This window comes from Salvia hispanica, chromosome 4 (genome assembly GCF_029641045.1).
Source record: "Salvia hispanica isolate PSC_SH4W2 chromosome 4, Shi_PSC_v1, whole genome shotgun sequence".
Classification (NCBI taxonomy): Eukaryota; Viridiplantae; Streptophyta; class Magnoliopsida; order Lamiales; family Lamiaceae; genus Salvia; species Salvia hispanica.
The window spans coordinates 39,321,390-39,340,031 of NC_142695.1; the positions used below are offsets into that span (position 1 = coordinate 39,321,390).

Consider the following 18,642-nt stretch of genomic DNA (forward strand, 5'->3'; position numbering starts at 1 on the left):
ACTGATTTATCATCTTAGACAATCTAATTGCATCTTTACCATCCTCTATAGCTTTGAAAAGAATCTAAAATCATTCATCATATAATCATGTACTTCCTCCGTCCCCAAAAAGTATAAACAATAGATTTAGCATAATAAGAAAAAAAGTAAAAAAAAGAAAGAGGAGTGAAAATAATATTAGTAGAGAGTTGAGTTCACATTATTGTAATAATATAAGTTGTAAATAAAATGATGTGTAGAGACAATATGTCATTAAAATTTTTTAAAATTAGAAAGTTCATACTTTCAGCTGATTGAAAAAAGAAATATTTCATATTATTTGGTGATAGAGGGAGTAATTTGTAAGGCATTTGCAGCATCTGCCCCTTGGTGAAAGGAATCATCAATCATCAATCATCAATCATCCATTCAAGGCATTGTGGTTTCCGTAGTGTATTTGCAAGGAAATATGAAGATGCCTTTGCAAACAGGTAAAGCGGAGAAGAGAACTAAATATGACTTGAATCTAATAGATACCGACCTATAAAGTGGATTAATTAAAAGAATAGCTTTTATTATGAAAGTAGTAGAAACTAATTAAGCACCATCACCATAAACAAATTACGGGGGTCCACTACCATTTAACTAATGTTGTTGAATGGAGTATAATAATACCATAAACAATTAACTCCAAATAAAATGATCTACTTCCATAAGTCAAAATGAAGAAAATTCATTGTTGTTCTAGACTTGAAATGGGTGAAAATTCACTAAATAGAATTTGCTGTCTGTTAATGGCTTCCCTTTTCGGTCTATCCACTTGTTTCCAATTCAACGATCCAGGTAACATTTTTTATTTATTTATTACTGTAGTATAAAAGAATGGCCCTCCTTGTTTGTTTGTTTGACTCTTTATGCTTTTGATTTTAGATTGGTATTTGTGGATCCCATTATATGCATCTGCTTGTTATGTGAATCTGCTGAAATTCTGTAAACCCAATTCACCAAGAATCAGAAAAGTGGCCAAGTTTGGATTGTGTCTTGGCGTATTCTTGTTTATCAAAGTTTGGGCAGAAGATTTGATTCATGGAATATGTGGGATTTGGTGTATGGATATGAGAGAGAGAGTTGTGAGAGAAAGATTTGGGAGTGGGCTTGTTGTTAGCTCCATGTTTCTTGTGAAGAACAACTCAAGATATGGTATGCTAGTCTCTCAACTCTCAACTTTCAACTTTGTATCCTTCGTTGCTCAGAATGTTTTTATGTGGCAGGTATGCCCATTTTGGTTGGCTTTGCCTATGGCATCAGCTTCATCTTCTTTGCATTTCAACATCATCAAATGCGATATTGATCACTCTAGATATGTTGGGGAGATTGTAAAAGGATCATTCATCTATATATGTAGCTCTTTTATTTCACTTAGATTTACACATTTACCACTATACTATGGAGTAAGGATTGATTTTGTATTAAAACCAGAAACTTTCTTGAAATAGTTGGATTTAGAAAACAATTTGGGAGACCTACATCTTTTACTTCCAAGAAAGGGTAAGACTTGTTTGCCTTTCGTGTCTTTAAGACTGAAACATAATCACCCTCCAAAAACATTAAAGTTGGATAGCTCAAGTGGCAAGGGATGTGCGTGTGCCACATAGGGCTTTGGCACTCAAGTCCCAAGTACGAATCTTGTGAAGCGCCCCCGTCACTCACTCAAGGACCCGTGTCAACTAAACACAGTGCAAACTTTTCATTACTCCTCAGAAGCAACCAAACAACAAATAAGAGGGGAAAAACTTTTCATAAAATCTGAAAAATCTCATTTTCAAGCATTTCATGGAATTTTCTAACAATCAATAACCAAACATTTATGCCAATAGCAAATATATAGAAAAAGTAAATCATACTTTGAAAATTCATGTATCATAAACTTACTTGAATATTCATTTATGATCAACTTGATTTAAAAGTATTAGGGAAACCAAAATAATACTCTGCTCTTTGCGGAAGGGGATATAATATCGTTGCAGACTCAGGCCATCTCCAACCATTTACGCCAAACTCAAACCTATTTTTGAGTATACGTCACATCAAAAAGTAGTTTTACTCCAACTATTTACACCATTTTTAAGTTTACACCATTTTTGAGTATTTGTCTAACAAAATTTTAGAGTAAACACCATATTTGGTGTTATTCCATTGAAAAACTCAAAAATGGATTTGAGTTTGGTGTACGATTGGACAAATTATCTACACCAAAAATGAGTTTTGATGTATGATTGGAGATGGTCTCACAGAGTTGGTTTTGCAGCGTGTGCGGGTCACATATCGTATCATGTTGAATGATTTAAAGGAATAACTTTTAAATAAAAAATTACAACTCAAATCATGGTTATTAATCAAATTTGTATTTCTAATGTACTCTATATTTAAAACACATTCCCTCCATCCCCCTAAAAGTAGAAATTCGTTCCTTTTTGGTCCTCTTAAGATAGAATCTTTTTAGGAATTTTCTTTATCTATAATGAGGTGAGACTCATTTTTTACTAACATACTTATCTTTCTATCCCTCTCTTACTTTATCATTTTTTTTATTCCCCCTATCCCACAAAAATAAGGACATTTTTCATTTTGGGATGTTCCTTGAAAATATGCTCTTCTATTTTCGGTAACTTCCTTCTCTCCAATAAGGTGGGTCTCATTCTCCACTAAGAGCATCCGCAATGGGGGAGGATATCTCGCCCGATACATCCTCCGCCCTATCGCCCGCTACTGTAGGTAGGCGGATTATGCGCCCTCCTTCCTCCGCGCCCTATACATCCTCCGCGGACGATCAGCCGATTTTTGCATTTTCCTTTTTTAGTTTTTTTTTTCTTATATCATTATGGTCAATAAGTAAAATTTTGTTAAAAATCAAAACAAATCTCAGCCATTGGATCCTGAGATTGGATGGATGTGATAAGTTACATTATTAGCCCAAGATGCTACATTATCATTATTAGACTAAAATGATACATTATTGTACTAAAATAGTACATTATTAGCTAAGTTACATTATTTGACTAACAATCTACATTACTAGATGATACGTGACATTAATCTAATGGTTACATTACAAGATCCAATGGCTGAGATTTGCTTTAATTTTTGACAGAATTTCACTTATTAATCTGATCATGTCCATATATATATATATATGGCGGATCCAGGAATCACGTAGACAATACTCTTATCTACATTATTCTCTATCTTACTTTATCATTTCTCCACTTTGATTATTTATTATCATTTTTACAAAACAAGTGCAAAAAAGTTAACGGGACTCCTATTCGTAGACGGGGGGAGTATATACCACAATCAAATATATATACCACAATCTTATGCTATGTAAGATAGAGAACAACGTAGACAATACTCTTATCTACATTATTCTCTATCTTACTTTATCATTTCTCCACTTTGATTATTTATTACTCCCTCCGTCTCGCTTAAGATGACATGTTTTCCTTTTTAGTTTGTCCCAACTAAGATGACACATTTCCTTTTTTGGTAACTTTCTCTCTCCAATTAATACACTCAACCACTTTTTCTCACTCCTATTAAAATATTCATCTTTCTTTATCTCTCTACTTTAATACTTACACTCACCTTCTCTCTCTCCAATTAAATACTTTAACCAATAACTCCTAAAACCCCGTGCCGGCTAAGCAATGTGTCATCTTAGCCGGGACGGAGGGAGTATCATTTTTACAAAACAAGTGCAAAAAAGTTTACGGGACTCCTATTCGTAGACGGGGGGAGTATATACCACAATCAAATATATATACCACAATCTTATGCTATGTGAGATAGTTGGCTTCTTCGAGTATCCATTTTCTGAAAACGGCTCAAAATCATTTCATTGGGAATAGTTTCAAACACCTCTTTCTCGCTATATACCATTCAAACTGTCGTTTAACCAGTCATCTCCCATCTTATTTCGCAGCTCTGACTTCACAAATTTCATTGCAGAAAACACTCTGTCAACAGATGTTATCGCTACTGGTAAAAGTAAGACCATTTTTATCAATCGATCCCGAATATTCACATCAAAACTATCAATAGAGTCTCATAATCCGGGGTAGGCTTTAATTTTCTCTTTATCAATTTCAATCTCGTCCGGATTATTTTCAACTACCACATCATTTCTCAATTGTTGTGGTTCTTGCTCAACTTAGCACTAGAAGAAACGATAGAAACTCGAGATCTTTTGTTAAAAAATTTATCCATTAATCTAAAAATAAAGTAACACAAATTTAGAATTTATATTTAATCATTTTTCATATAATAAAAACTTTCTAATCCCGGATTGTCGGATGAAGTTACTGGATTCAGACTGTGTGCACAGTAAGGAATATCAAGCTTTCTGGGTCCAGCGAATCCACTAGATCACGGGATCTAGGAACTCACGGAACGTTGAAAAATCTCGGTCGTCGGACACACAAAATATCTCTTCAAAACCCTCAACCATGTATACTAAAATTAGCACAGGGAAGTAGGAATCGATCCCACGAGGATAGATGCGAAAATAAGCATTTAAAGGGCTTTGGGGTGGTATGGCTGCTGCCACGCAATTTGGGCTGAGGAAATTAAACTAGACTTGGTGTTGAAATTTTCTATGCTAACAACTAGATCTAGGCTGAAACAGGAAAAATGCATATAAACCGGAACAAGCGAGACAATTACTAGATCTAAGAAAAAAAAACTATTCCCTAAATTACCTAGACCTGGGAAAACAACTGACGGTGGGGACCATTTACTGAAAAGGTAAAATACGGATGAAAAGCTGGAAAACAACTAACTAAAGTACTAACTAACAGCGACATCATCTTCTCCAACAATTGGCATGAAACATCCAGTAAAAAAAACAGAGTGAGAACGTAATTCAAAACGAAGCAACAGAAATTAAAGTGACAAAATCGAAGAACAATTAAAACTAAGGCAGATCTACGACTACTAGACGAAGTAAAGTAAAAAGAAAGCAGAAAGTTCAAAATCCATGCACAACTTGGTTTCCCCTGTTCAGATCCACACTTCGGATGCTAAATCCACTCTGGATCCAAGCATCCGAAACAAACTCCTTCCAAAATTATATCCATAACTACAGATTTGCTGATTCACCACAGATCAACAACAACAACACAGATCCACAACCTATTTCCCAGATCAAGCACATAAACATCCAAACAGAGAATAACATTCAACCTCTGAAATAAAGCCTCAAAACACAGAATCAACGTAAATCAACACAAAATGAACACCATCGTGACGTAAACTAAATGCATAGATAAACGGTAAGTAGCAAACAACCAATCGACTTCGGAAACGTTGAAGTTCGACGGAATAAAAGTGCAAAAAACTGAATGTAAATGATTGTATATTTGCCCTTCGTGAGGACGGTGTTACCACTGACTTTCTCCCGAAGATGAACCTCTAACTACCCCAGAATCCCCATTTTCCCAAGTGTGTGTGAGTGTGTGAGCATGAGAGCTAAATCATGTATCTTTCGTGTGTTGCATGCTCCTCTATATATAGGCGTGGAAGTGGGTCCAGCAGGGGCTCTCTTGTGTGAATGGTCTTCTTTGCCCTCAGCTTTTGACTCCCTTCGTCCAGCCATTTTTCTCTTTAATTCTGCTCACTTTCCTTCGCTAGTCCACTGCCTTCAGCTCTTCCTGGACCTAGCGATTTCCTTCACACACCTGGCTTAAAAATTGTGTTAGACCCATTAAAAAGGTGATTTTTCACCACATAACCGATGCATGAAATTAGCCTTATCAAACTGTTCACACTTAAACCATACTTGTCCTCAAGTATAAAGACAAGAAAAAAGAATAAGGCGAATTTCAACGCACGGTTATCCCCTGACCGACTCTCTAGATTCTAACTTAACACAGACTCCTAGACCTAGACACAAAATAGCACACAAAATAACAAACACTTAAAGAAAACATAAACACATATGCATGAGCTAGCTTCAACTTTTAGGAAACCGTCCCCACAAGATTAAGGTCAATCCAACAGGCTGCACTTCTCCAAATTGGCCCCTTCCCTTCTTCTACCTAATCAATCTGTCAGTTCGTAAAGATAGCCTTTCACCTCCCCAATTATTGGATTCACTCGATCACTCATTCCTCACATGGATGTTAGGACTGAATCTCTCATAAGTTATTGCCTTACCACTGAAGCGTCGGGTTATGAGAGTTTTCTCCTTTCTATACTTCGTTCCCCCTTTTTTTGCTGGGTCAGGTTACTATTGCTTCCTGCCCTTAGACATATTTCCCCTGGACTTTGTCCAGCTTATACCTCCTTTTTTTTTCATTCATTTTTTTCTCTCTGGACTTTGTCCAGCTTATTCCTCCATTTTCTTCTTCTTTTTTTTTTTTTTTTTTTTTTTTTTTTTTTTTTTTTTCTTTGGACTTCGTCCAGCTTATAACTCCTTTACCTGAACTTTGTCCAGCTTATACCTTCAAAACCCAATTTCCCTATTTTTCTCCTTCACAACTAAGTCAGCTGAGACATCTTCTATCGTTCTTACTTCATCCAGATTGACCTCGACTTATTAAAGGAAAATGCTTCTAAGTTGAAATACATCCTATCTTCAATTACTCTCACTAAGGAGATCATGCCGTATTATATTCACCAGCTCATGCGACACAAACAAAACCTAGACTTAACGACTCTTAATATGCTAAACAAATACACGCATTGACTCCCCTCCCCCTCCCACTTCACTCAAGCTTGTCCCCAAGCTATCGTCGTGAAGGGGGGAAACAGGGTAGTCAATTCAACACACAACAAACAATATAGCCAAATAAAACTTCTCACACTTAGATCGAGCATCGGGCTAAGTGGGAGAAGACAACAGTAAAACAGAAAACACAAACTTCTCACACTTAGACCAAGCATTGGGCTAAGTGGGAGAAGGTAAACACATATAGCAATTATTAACAGAGACACAGATAATAACACAGGCATAAAGAACAAAAAATTACGCTAATACAGAAAATAAAAGTTACTTGGTCATGGGGGCAATTAACTTCTGGGTTTGGCCCCCTCGAGAGCCAGACTGGGGTGAGATTTCGGGTCGGGTCATCTTCACTTTCTTCTTCGCCGGCAGCTCCGACTCTTCTTCCTCCTTCTCTTGCTGATCGGACACTGGTTTCTTTAACGTCAGGGACTTTGATTTGGATAGGATTAACACTGGCTTGGACGCAGATGGGGTGAACACTTCCTTGAGCTGGTGTGGGGGTCGCTGGAGGGAAGAACTGGCTTGGCCGGGCTGCTTGACCTCACTACCGGATCCAGGAAGTGTTAGGTTTGGTATAATTATCACAATTTTTATTCTCAAAATTTTCGAAAATTTCGAACTCTCCTGCTGTGGAGGATTTCAAATTCTTCACCTTTTCCCAAAAGGAATTCTTCTGTCTTCTTTATTCGAGTCCTAGTATTTTGATAAGATCAGCCCACACTGATATCGAGATACAGTTTGAGAACCAGAGAGAAGATCCGTGGTCTAGTATTGAAGATCATCACGTGGAGAAGACGCGAGCAATCGACGATTCTTTGGAAAATCAAATCGGTAACTCTAAACCGTAGAAATCATGTTTAGGATTTATTTTCTTTGAGCATGAATTATTTGCGTTCTGGCATGCAATTATCTGTTTAATATGTGAATTGATTAATCGCATAATCGGTCAAATAGATCCGTATCTGATTTATTTGTTTTGTACAAGTCTTCCGCTGTGCAAGGCAGCAAGGGGCACCAAACCCCATCAATTGGTATCAGAGCCAATTTTTGGTTCTGATTATGTGGATTAATTTCATGTTATGTGAATTGCTTGAATGCATAATTAGAATGACAACAAGAGCACATTCGGTGAGGACGCGCAGTCGGCGCTCGCGCCGGGGCTGCACGTCCCCGAACGTCGCAAGGCTTGATGTCTAGGAGTGATTGCTTTATGTGATTTTATTTGTAATCATTACTTTGCATGATTACATGTTTCTGTTACGTGGTTTGGATTTTTTTTATCCAACACAATTGTGTATTGTTAACGTGAGTATTGATCATGTGAATTGATTATAAAAGTTAATTAATCATTGCGTTGACATCAAGATTTGATTAGCCTTAAATCAAATCGAATACATCTTCTTCACGAATTTTGTTCGTTGACTGCGCTGCTCGGAGATCGGCTCCGGATTTGAAGACACCGCAGCAGCGGCTGTGACGTTGCTGGGCGGTTTTGTTCGGCGCTGACTGGTACGCAGCGATGCAACGACAGCGACCCCGGCGGTGGGACATCGATGCAGCAGCGTCGGAAGTGTCCAGCAGCAGCGATGATGGGTCTGATTTGGAGAAGCAGCTACGCAGCAGCGCCGTCAGCTCGAGTGGGAGCCCGTCGGCAGATTCCCGGACTCGTGAGGCGACGACAGCGCTGCAGCGGAGCAGTGGGAGTCCGACGGAAGGGTTTTCCTATGCCTCGTTCTCGTGACTTCGCTTTCCAAAATTTGATTAGGGTTTCCAAATCCTTGGATTCAATTTTGGAAAGAATTCAAGATTAATTTTGAAATAAGATTTGAATATATCTTTTGTGGATTTTATATATTATATAAGATTTGATTTTGTCTTAAATCATGGATTAATTATAGATTTTATTCTTATTTTATGGATTTGTAGGGATTTAATTCCTAGATGAATCATAGCTAAATTTGGATAATGACAATCTAATTTTTATTTATATCCTATGGATTAATGTAGATTTATCCCTAGATAAATCCTAGTTGGATTTAGATAATGATAATATTATTTTATTCTTATCCTATGAGTTTATATGAATTTATTCGTAGATAAATTCTAGATGGATTTGGATAACGATAATATAATATTTTATTCTTTTCTTATAGATTTACATGGTTTGTTCCTAGATAAATCTTGGATAGATTTGAATAATTATAATATAATATTATCTAATTCTATGGATTTATATGGATTACTCCAAGATAAATCCTAGATGAATTAGGATAAAAATTTATATTAATTTATTTTATCCTATGGATTTGAATAGATTTAATTCTATTAAGACAAATCCTAGATGGATTAAAATAAGTATTAATCCAAGTTATCCTTATCTTTTGGATTTATGTCCTAGATAGATTAGGATGTTAATGAAATATAAGAAAATCCCTATTTAATTGGATTTAGATAAATTTATTTATCTAAGAAATCTTAAGTAATGTTTGATATATTCATGATGTCTATTCTAAATAGAATTGAGATTGATATAAATCTTGGTTGACAGGAATTTATTTTTATCTAATGGATTATGATGGAATTGTTTCTATCTAGTAATATCCTAGTACGATTTAAATAATGATAATCCTAGATCAACGTTATCTTGAATTGTAGGATTTGATTTTATCGAAATAAAATCTTGAATAATCCTAAATGGATTTAGATAGTTAACTCTATCTTGATAAATCCTATCAGTAATTGGACAATTATGATCCAATATAAAACTTAACTATTTAATTGATTCTCCCTTGACTAGATTAAATAATTGTCGATAATTATCATGTGTGTTAAAATGCCATGCATTAAATAGATTTATCTGTTTATTTGGTGTTTATCTATTTTAAGTGGATTATCTGCTTTATCTGCTTATGTGATAATTATGCAAAAACCATACAAAATATCTAAGTGATGATTACAACAAGTGCATTGTATATGGTCTCCATCGGTTGGACTGCCAAATTTTGTGAAGCTGATTTTCTAATATTATCGCCACCTGCAAAGTAGGGACAATAATCCTACGAAAACAGTAAGTTCATAAGGGCGGACTTCTCACATAATAAATAGAATGAACTAGAAAGTGGTTCCCAATATTATTGCCACCTGCAAAGTGGGGACAATAATCCTAAGGAACTGCGAGTTTCAGGGTTCAATCAGAATTTATGAGATAGCTTGGTTTTGTTATCAGCACATGAACATTGTTATGAGAGTGTGTTGTAGAAATAAAATTCTGTAATGCTAAATCTGATGGTCGTGCTTAGGCAGTATTAGGCGTGTTGACCTCCAAAGGAGGAAGATATTGACGCGTCGGTGTTGTGACCAGTAAAATTGTCTAAGTTTTAATGCGTATTAACCTCCAAAGGAGGATACAATTTATTAATTTTGCTGTTGTAAGATACATAATTGTTTTGTGGTTATTTGTGATTATGTATTGAGCATGAGTATGTGATAATAAGTTTCTTTGCCAAATCTTCATTATGTCATTTAATTTTTGTCTGCGATCCTTAAAGAAAGAAAACTCGAATGCCTAAATTATGTAGACCGGAAACGAAAATGGATAAGTTTCTCATCGCTGAAAACCTTGAGTTTATACTCAATGATTCATGTCCTCCATTTCTTCGACATAATTCCACGAAGAATGTTCGAGAATGCATTATGCATGTACTTGACAAGCTCTTTGAGGAATAAGGTCAAGCTATTTTCCTTTAAGTAGCTCGACAAGTCTTGGTTAATAACGATGAAAGATGGATATCAATAGAATCTGTCAAGATGATTCGATTGGAATATCCTAGAGTGACAGAATGTTTTGAGGATCTTTTGATCACTCAAATAGTTTCTGACACAAGTCATCGCCTAAAGTAACAAGAAATGACTATAAGAAGGTTTAACTTAAAAGTAGAAAATCTTCAGAATAATAGTCGTTGTGTTACTATTAGAGGAAAGTAACATGATAGATGACGAATTCATAAAGGCTGCATTTTTCTTAAGTCCTAGTTCTTTTGAACAAAAGACTAGATATGAAAATGGGAGAGCCTGGATTGTCATCGGAGTTTGTTTAAAGCGAGAAAAGATGTTTTGTGAGTTGGATTGACCTATTTTATAGAAGGACAATGACTTACATGACAATGCTACTTCTAAGTAAGAGATCTTGATCCAGTTAGGTTTTTGTTGCAGTGGGAGCTATTAATGCTCAACTATTGTATTATGGTTGATGCTTAAGGCATCATAGTATTAAAATTAGGGATGTCAATGTAGCCCGCAACCCGTGGGCCGGCCCGAATAGCCCGCCAAATTTTCAGGGTTAGGGCTGAAAATTTCTAGCCCGATAAAATTACAACCCGATTAGCCCGCACCCGATTAACCCGCAACCCATTAGGGCCAGACCCGAAAACCCGATGGGCTGGCCCGAAAACCCGATAAAATTTCTATCGTTCTATTTGTTTGACTATAATTCGACACTTCATTGGTTATTTTATAATATAGATTACTAAACAATAACTTTTATTTTTATATATTAAATATATAAATTATATGTTAAATTTTTATTAACATAATAATAGATATATAAATTAGAAACTTCAAATTCACTAAAAAATATATTTAAATTTCTAAAACATGCTTTAAAATTTCTTGATGTTTATGTTTTATTGTACATAAATCTCAAATATTAGTATTTGATCATGTTTATGTTTGAGTTTAAGCATATATATCAAATTTATCATAATTAAATATTTTACATTCTATAAATATAACTAATTTTCACTATTATTTATAGGATTGAACGCATGTTAATTTTATCGGTAGCAACCCGATTAGCCCGCTGGGCTAGCCCGAAACCCGAGCTTTTAGGGTTAGGGCTGAACTTTTGTAACCCGAAAAAATCACAGCCCGATTAGCCCGCACCCGATTGACCCGCAACCCGAATAGGGTTGGCCCGAAACCCGGTGGGCTGGCCCGATTGACATCCCTAATTAAAATAATATAAGTGCGAACATCAACTTCTTAATCATTGAATGATAAAGTATTTATGGCTCTTAGCCTTAAGGCCAAGAAAATACTTAGAAATTGTTCGAACTGATCTAGACTATCAAGATTTTAACATTTCGTTAAATAGCTTGAGAGTTGAGAAAGTCTATTTGATGCACTATGAGTTACAATCATTTGATTTTTCAAGAGATTCAGAATACTTATAGAAGTGCAATATAGAAATACTAGCGAGACTTAATGGTTTACACCATAAGAAGACGAGCAAAGGGTTATGATCAGTAGTGGGAGTCTAATCTCCATTAACGAATCCAAGCATTCATCTAATGAATGTGATAGTTATGTAAGAAGGAATCGAAGTCTTTCTAAGACAAGTTTGATTATGTGATGAGTTGTACTTATTAAAATCTTATCATTGATGGGATAAACATTAAAGAAACTACCAACATCAGTACCTTCTACAGAACACGAGTTGTGGACTATAGCGTCTCTAGTCTAGCACATCTCAAGGTGTAATGTTGTTCCAACACGTGTTGGAAAAGTGTCCAAGAAATTGGAGTTGAGTACTGAGGCATGTTTTAAGGTTTTTCCCAAATGATGTAAGGTTATAAGTTCTGTAATCTTCAAAGATATAATTCTTGTATGAAGATCTAGAGATGAACTACAAGCCTAACAGTGTGATAACTCTCAAAATAAAGAGAGAGATATCGGATTTTCCACATTACCAAGAAGTCATACCATTAGAAACTTTTGCACTAATAAAATCAACTTCAGTACCTAAGATTGTAAGAATCATATAGTAGTGGGAGCGTTCCACTGGAACACAATAAGTTTATGGGTCTAAGAGTGTCGTAAGACTCAGTCTTAGATCAACTTAAACATAATCCCTTTAACTACAATGTAGTATTGGTTCATTTGGATATTCATCCTTGAAGAGGTGATAGATTTCAAACTACAATCTAAGATAGACAACATGTTTTACAAGACTTGCAAAACTACCTATAGGCTGTGTCAGTCAGTGTGAGCTAGTATATTTGCAAGTGTAAATATGGATCTCAAAAGGCTAGACAATGACAATGGGTTATGCCCAAAGAGAATTATCTTCTCGCTATCGTTGTGCCAGGATTTATTTGATCCTATTGTCTATTAGAACTTACATAAATTAGAATGTATGTATTATGATTGTCAAGACAGCCTTCTATAAATAGAAGTCTTGAGGAAATTATCTACTAGAACATTCTAATGGATATGTAATTAAGGGCAAGAAACGCATGATTGGAAGCTTATAAAGACCTTCGTGGTCTTAGGCAAGCATCTAAATCAAAGTATATGTGTTTTATCAAAATTGTCAAATGTCTGGAATTTGACTTTTGCCCATTGCAGTGCTGTAAGCACCAGGAAGTTGAAAGTCCATTAAATGTGGTATTATTGGTACTCTACGATGATGAAATTTACAAAAGTTGCAAACAACTAAGATTGACATCTAGCGTAGGAAACTGGTTGTCTACCCAGTTTAAGATAAATGATTTAAGAGAAACTAATTACATTCTTAGCATCTAAGTCCTTTTAAGATGCTAGAAAGAAAGTTGAGATTCTTTTAGGAATCCTATATCTACACATTGCTTGGAACATTTAAGCATTAGAAATTCCATGAAAAGGTTTATACCTCTCAAGATGGAATTGTCTTGTCTCTAGTCAAGTGTCGTTTGGCGCTTAGTGAGATTAAGAATAATGAGACTAGTGTTGGAGATAGACGTCTCATATATGCTATAATGTGTACTAAGTTTGATATTAGTTGTGCTTATGCATTGCAAGTATATATCATATTAACTATGGCAAATGATTTTGATTGAGGTAATGAATATACCCTAGTGCTTGAGAAAGACTAGTAACTATATTATAGTTTACCAGTCATTCATGTAATGTCCTTGGGGTTACACTGTCTTAGTTTTATGACTAAACCGTAGAAATCATGTTTAGGATTTATTTTCTTTGAGCATGAATTATTTGCGTTTTGGCATGCAATATCTGTTTAACATGTGAATTGATTAATCGCATAATCGTTCAAATAGATCCGTATCTGATATATTTGTGTTGTACAAGTCTTCCGCTGTGCAAGGGGCACCAAACCCCATCAGGAAGAACCTTCTGCTGGGTCAGGGGGAGTGTTTTTTTCCAACCATTTTAACATTTTCATTATCAGCTCCACAGCCTCCGTCATCCGCTCATTCTGCTTGGAGGACTTCACCGCCAAGTCTGCAATGTTCCCTCGCAGTGCCTTCACCTCCTCTCTGTTCTCGCTTAATTCCTTCCGCATCCCACCAAGCTCTCTCACCATCTCCTTTCTCATCACTTGCATTTCCTTCCTCAACTCCTGTACATCCTTCCTCAACTCCTTGACCTCCTCACTGGGCACAGCCTCCACCGCCTCCGTCTCCGTTTTCACCTTGTCTCCTACCTCGTAGAAGAAAGTCTCTTTGCCGTGAGCTTGGAGCAACCCTTTGTTGAAAAAGTATTCAACGCTGAAAGTCTCCGGGGGCTCGCACATCACGACCAAAGGAGCGGTTTTGGCTATCTTCATGTTGATGTTCCGTTGGAGGTAGGCGCCAAGGAGATGGCAGGTATACATATGTCGAGCAGGGTTGCTTGTCATTTGATGACATGCTTGAGCAACCAGTAGCCTAGATGCACCTTCACGCCTTTCTCCATGCACCAAGTGAAGTAGAGGTCGGTAGTTGTAAGAGCTGAGTTCGCCATTCCCATTAGATTGTAGCTAATAAATGTGTGGGCGAATCGGAGGAAGCGGTCTTCAATGTGTGAGGCATGCCGACCATCCTCTCATTCCAGATGCCTTCGTCATCTTCAGCCTTGGTAAACAACCCCATCCTCAATGACCACTCTCTGATGCTCATTTCATGTTCTTCGTTGAAAAGCCTGAATGTGATGGAGTCCGCGTCGAGGTCAGAAGTGTTCTTTAGTCGGAACATTGAGAAAAACTCCTGGGCTAAATCTACGGGCACCTTATCCTGGCTGTGCTTCAATAACCACTTGAATTCCATCGTGTATATACACGCGCGGAAATCCTCATCGCATGCAATCATCCTAAGTTCTTTGGAGCTGTACTGCTTGCCAGACTTAGCCATCTTCCCCGCACTGCATCTCACTTTGTACGCCGTGGCCCGTTTCTTATCGTCGAAGCGCCTCATCGACTCCAGCAGTTCCCTAGTCAGCCACACCTCCGGGCACTCATGGCTAAACTCCTCGTCAGATTCTCCAAGTTCGGAATCGGACCCAGGAGTAGGCTTGGCTTGTTCCTCGGCGGAGGGAACTTCGGTCACTGGGGAAAGGGGCTCCTCAACCTCCTTGACGGAGGTAGCTTTCCTTGACCGCTTTGACTGGGCCGCAGCTGCCTTTCCTTTCCTCACCCTTTCCTTGGCCAGGCGACGATCCTCCGCCTCTTTAGCTTCTGTCCCTCGGGCAGGGAACTCCTCTTTCTCAGAATAGACCAAGTCATCTACTTCGTCTAACAGACTCCTCCTGGCCCTTCGCCGCTCTGCTCTCTCGTCTACCCGGGGTTCGTCTTCTTCCTGGTCGTCCACCAGGTCCACAATCAGATCTTGCCCTTCCTCGTCGGGCTCCGGTACTCCAGTAGTATCTAGGTCTGTCTCTTCCAAAAGCTTTTTCGGGGTTTTCCCCACATCATCCACCATTGGGGTCCCCCCCTCGATATAAACAGGGGTTTCCCCCCTAACATCACTCGGGGTCGCCCCCTCCTCCATTGGTTCAGGGGTCGCTCCCCTAAAATCCTTTGGGGTTTCATCCCCGGTCTCCATAGGGGTTTCCCCCTCAGCAATCCTTTCCAAAACAGGGGTTTCCCCCACAACAAACTCTACCATAACATGGGGTTTCCCCCTCAGCAACTTCTTCTCGAATAGGGGTTTCCCCCTTTTTCTCACCCTCAGAGTTAGGGTTTTCATCTCCTTGTCTCTCGAACTCCACCTCCTTTTCACCATCACTCCGCCCACCATCAGCCGCCAGTTCACCCGTCTCCTCCCTCTTGTCCGCCTCCAGTGTACTCGTGTTTGGAGCGGTTTCCGCCTTTTGAGGGCCAGAGTCCGGCACTCTGGTTATAGCTTGAGGCTCTTCGTCGTGGGGAACCGCGGGTTGTGTCGTCGAATCCGTGGGAATCGTCGGTGGTGGTGTGGCAGCCACGGATGTCATCAGGCTGGCTGAGAATAGAGCGTAAACCTCTTTCGCCTTGTCGACGCTTCCCAATTTTTGCGTCAGTTCTGCCAGTAGAACCGCGTCGTACACCTCCGGCTGCAAACTTCTGGTTGCCTGAGTTGGATGCATCACCGTAAATCTGAAATCAAAAGAAAACTAGGTAGAAATCAGGTTAGGGTTTGTATTTCTTGAGAGAGAAACAAAGTCGAGAGAAGGGAGAGAAAATGCAGTTCGTCGTTTGGGATTATTGGAGAGAGAAACTGCCGGTTGGCCTTTTTGGTGAAAAGATGGTGCGGTTAGGCGTGATGTAAGCAACCGTATACCTCCCATAAATATCGGCCAATTTGAAATTCGAATTATCTCCATCCCTCCTAAAATTCCTTCTCTAGACTCTCCTTCCCTAGCTGATTTCCCTGACCACGACTTTACACTTAAAAAGAAATTGAAGACGCCAGACTCCTAGGTCAAGGATAGAATACAAGACAACGGGTTTCCTACGGAGTCTGGTGCTTCGAAAATATTTTTGGAAGATTTAGTTTTTCTCTTTTTTTTTGGATTTTTACCTGAATTTTTATAACGTAATTAAATTATTTACACATTCCTTTTGAGTATTCCCGAGATCCTCTGGTTCAGTGTATATATTTAAAATGTAAACCAATTCACCTGACCTAGGAATTCATCGAGAATACTTCCTTGTCTGACTAGGTGATAATAGGGAGTGCGCGTAGTGGCACTTCCTCCACTACACACAACTCAGAATTATCCCTATAGACTTTCACTCTATGACCATTAACAAGAAAAGGGACAGAGTTAGAGGCACTTCCCTGGATCTCTACAGCTCCATTCGCGCGGAGGCCGACAATGGTATATGGACCGATCCACTTAGACTTCAACTTCCCTGGCATCAGCTTGAGCCGGGATTGGAAAAGGAGCACCTTCTGTCCCACATGGAGTTCCTTGACCCGGAGATTCTTGTCATGCCATAACCTTGTCCTTTCCTTATACCACATAGCAGATTCATAAGCCTCCAGCCTCAGTTCCTCCGCTCTTTTAACTGTAACTTTCTCTCCTCTTCACAAGCCGAAGGCTTCATATTCATCTCTTTTACTGCCCAGTACGCCTTGTGCTCTATACCCACGGGTAAGTGGCACATCTTGCCAAACACAAGCCTGTAAGGCAACATTCCAATAGGCGTCTAAAAAGCAGTTCTGTAAGCCCACAATGCGTCACCGAGCCTCTTGTTCCACTCCTTCCTTGACGGATTAACTGTCTTCTCCAATATCGCCTTGATCTCGCGATTAGAAATCTCCGCTTGGCCATTAGACTGAGGGTGGTACGGGGTCGACACTCTATGGTGAACACCATATTTCTTCATCAGGGCTTCGATGGTGCGATTACAGAAATGTGTTCCTTGATCTGAGACGATGGCTCTAGGAACTCCATATCTGTTGAAAATATTGGTCTTCAGAAATTTTGCCACCTCCTTTGATTCGCATGTTGTGGTGGCCCTAGCTTCTATCCACTTAGACACATAGTCTACTGCAACCAATATATAAGTGTTCCCACCGGGACCTGAGGCATCTCGTCCCTCCTTGAAATTCCCCCTGTCTGTTGGCATCTCTCGCAACACTGACAGAATTCAAAGGCATCTTTATTGAGTGTCGGCCAGTAAAAACCGCTGTCTAGAACCTTCCTTGCTGTCTTCCTTGGTCCAAAGTGACCTCCACATGCCAAAGTGTGGCAATGAATTAGCACATCTCTTTGTTCCCATTCGGGAATGCAGCGCCTAATCACTTGATCTGAACACATCTTCCACATGTAAGGATCGTCCCAAAAGTAATATTTGTCTTTGCTTTTAATTTTCATCTTCTGGGCCCGGGAAACTTCGTCTGAACTTGGCACCTCTCCCGTGACCAAGTAGTTGGCTAAGTCAGCAAACCACGGTTCTGCGTTAAGTGTGCGCTTCCCTTTATCGGATTCTCCTAGACCGGTTAAAGCCAAAACTGCTTCCCAGCTAATTGGTCTAGGGAATTTCTCCAGAAAATACAAATGCTCTTCAGGGAAAGCATCGGGTATGGCCTCTTCTGTTTCCCCTTGATATATTCTGCTCAAGTGATCGGCTACTCTATTCTCCGTTCCTCTTTTGTCTCTCACTTCCCATTCAAACTCATGCAAGAATAACACCCAACGGATCAACCTCGGCTTAGACTTTTTCTTAGCCCTCGACCCAAGAAGGTAGGGTCGGAATTTTTCAAACGAGTATACGACAGCCAACATTTCCTTCTCCGTGGTGTCATAATTCTTCTGAGCCTGATTCAGAGTCTTAGAAGCATAGAAGATCACATAACTTTTCCCGTCTATCTTCTGCCCTAGGACAGCTCCCACAGCGAAATCACTCGCGTCGCACATTATCTCAAAAGGGTAATTCCAGTCTAGCGCCCTGATTATTGGTGCTGACACGAGTCTGTCCTTAAGCAATTGAAATACCTTCTTGCATCCTTTGTCAAAGACAAATTCCACATCGTTGTGCAACAGATGAGTGAGCGGTTGCGCGATTTTCACGAAATCCTTGATAAACCTCCTATAAAATCCCGCGTGACCCAGGAAGCCTCTAACTTCTTTTTGGTTCGTGG

The 18,642-nt window shown here is 38.8% G+C and overlaps 1 protein-coding gene across 1 annotated transcript; it reads left to right on the forward strand.

Moving 5' to 3' along the window:
- Positions 1-664: 664 nt before the first annotated feature.
- Positions 665-1,507, forward strand: LOC125191791 (transmembrane family 220 helix protein). Its single transcript, XM_048089206.2, has 3 exons — positions 665-822; positions 910-1,179; positions 1,251-1,507. The coding sequence occupies exons 1-3, from the start codon at positions 702-704 to the stop codon at positions 1,328-1,330; spliced, it is 471 nt and encodes a 156-aa protein (XP_047945163.1). The 5' UTR covers positions 665-701; the 3' UTR covers positions 1,331-1,507.
- The last annotated feature ends 17,135 nt before the right edge of the window (positions 1,508-18,642 follow it).

Excerpts from the sequence above, each read along its gene's own strand:
- LOC125191791 (XM_048089206.2), top strand. The coding sequence starts at position 702 with ATGAAGAAAATTCATTGTTGTTCTAGACTTGAAATGGGTGAAAATTCA. Across the intron at positions 823-909 it reads TTTCCAATTCAACGATCCAG|ATTGGTATTTGTGGATCCCA; the intron begins GTAACATTTTTT and ends TTTTGATTTTAG. Across the intron at positions 1,180-1,250 it reads GAAGAACAACTCAAGATATG|GTATGCCCATTTTGGTTGGC; the intron begins GTATGCTAGTCT and ends TTTATGTGGCAG.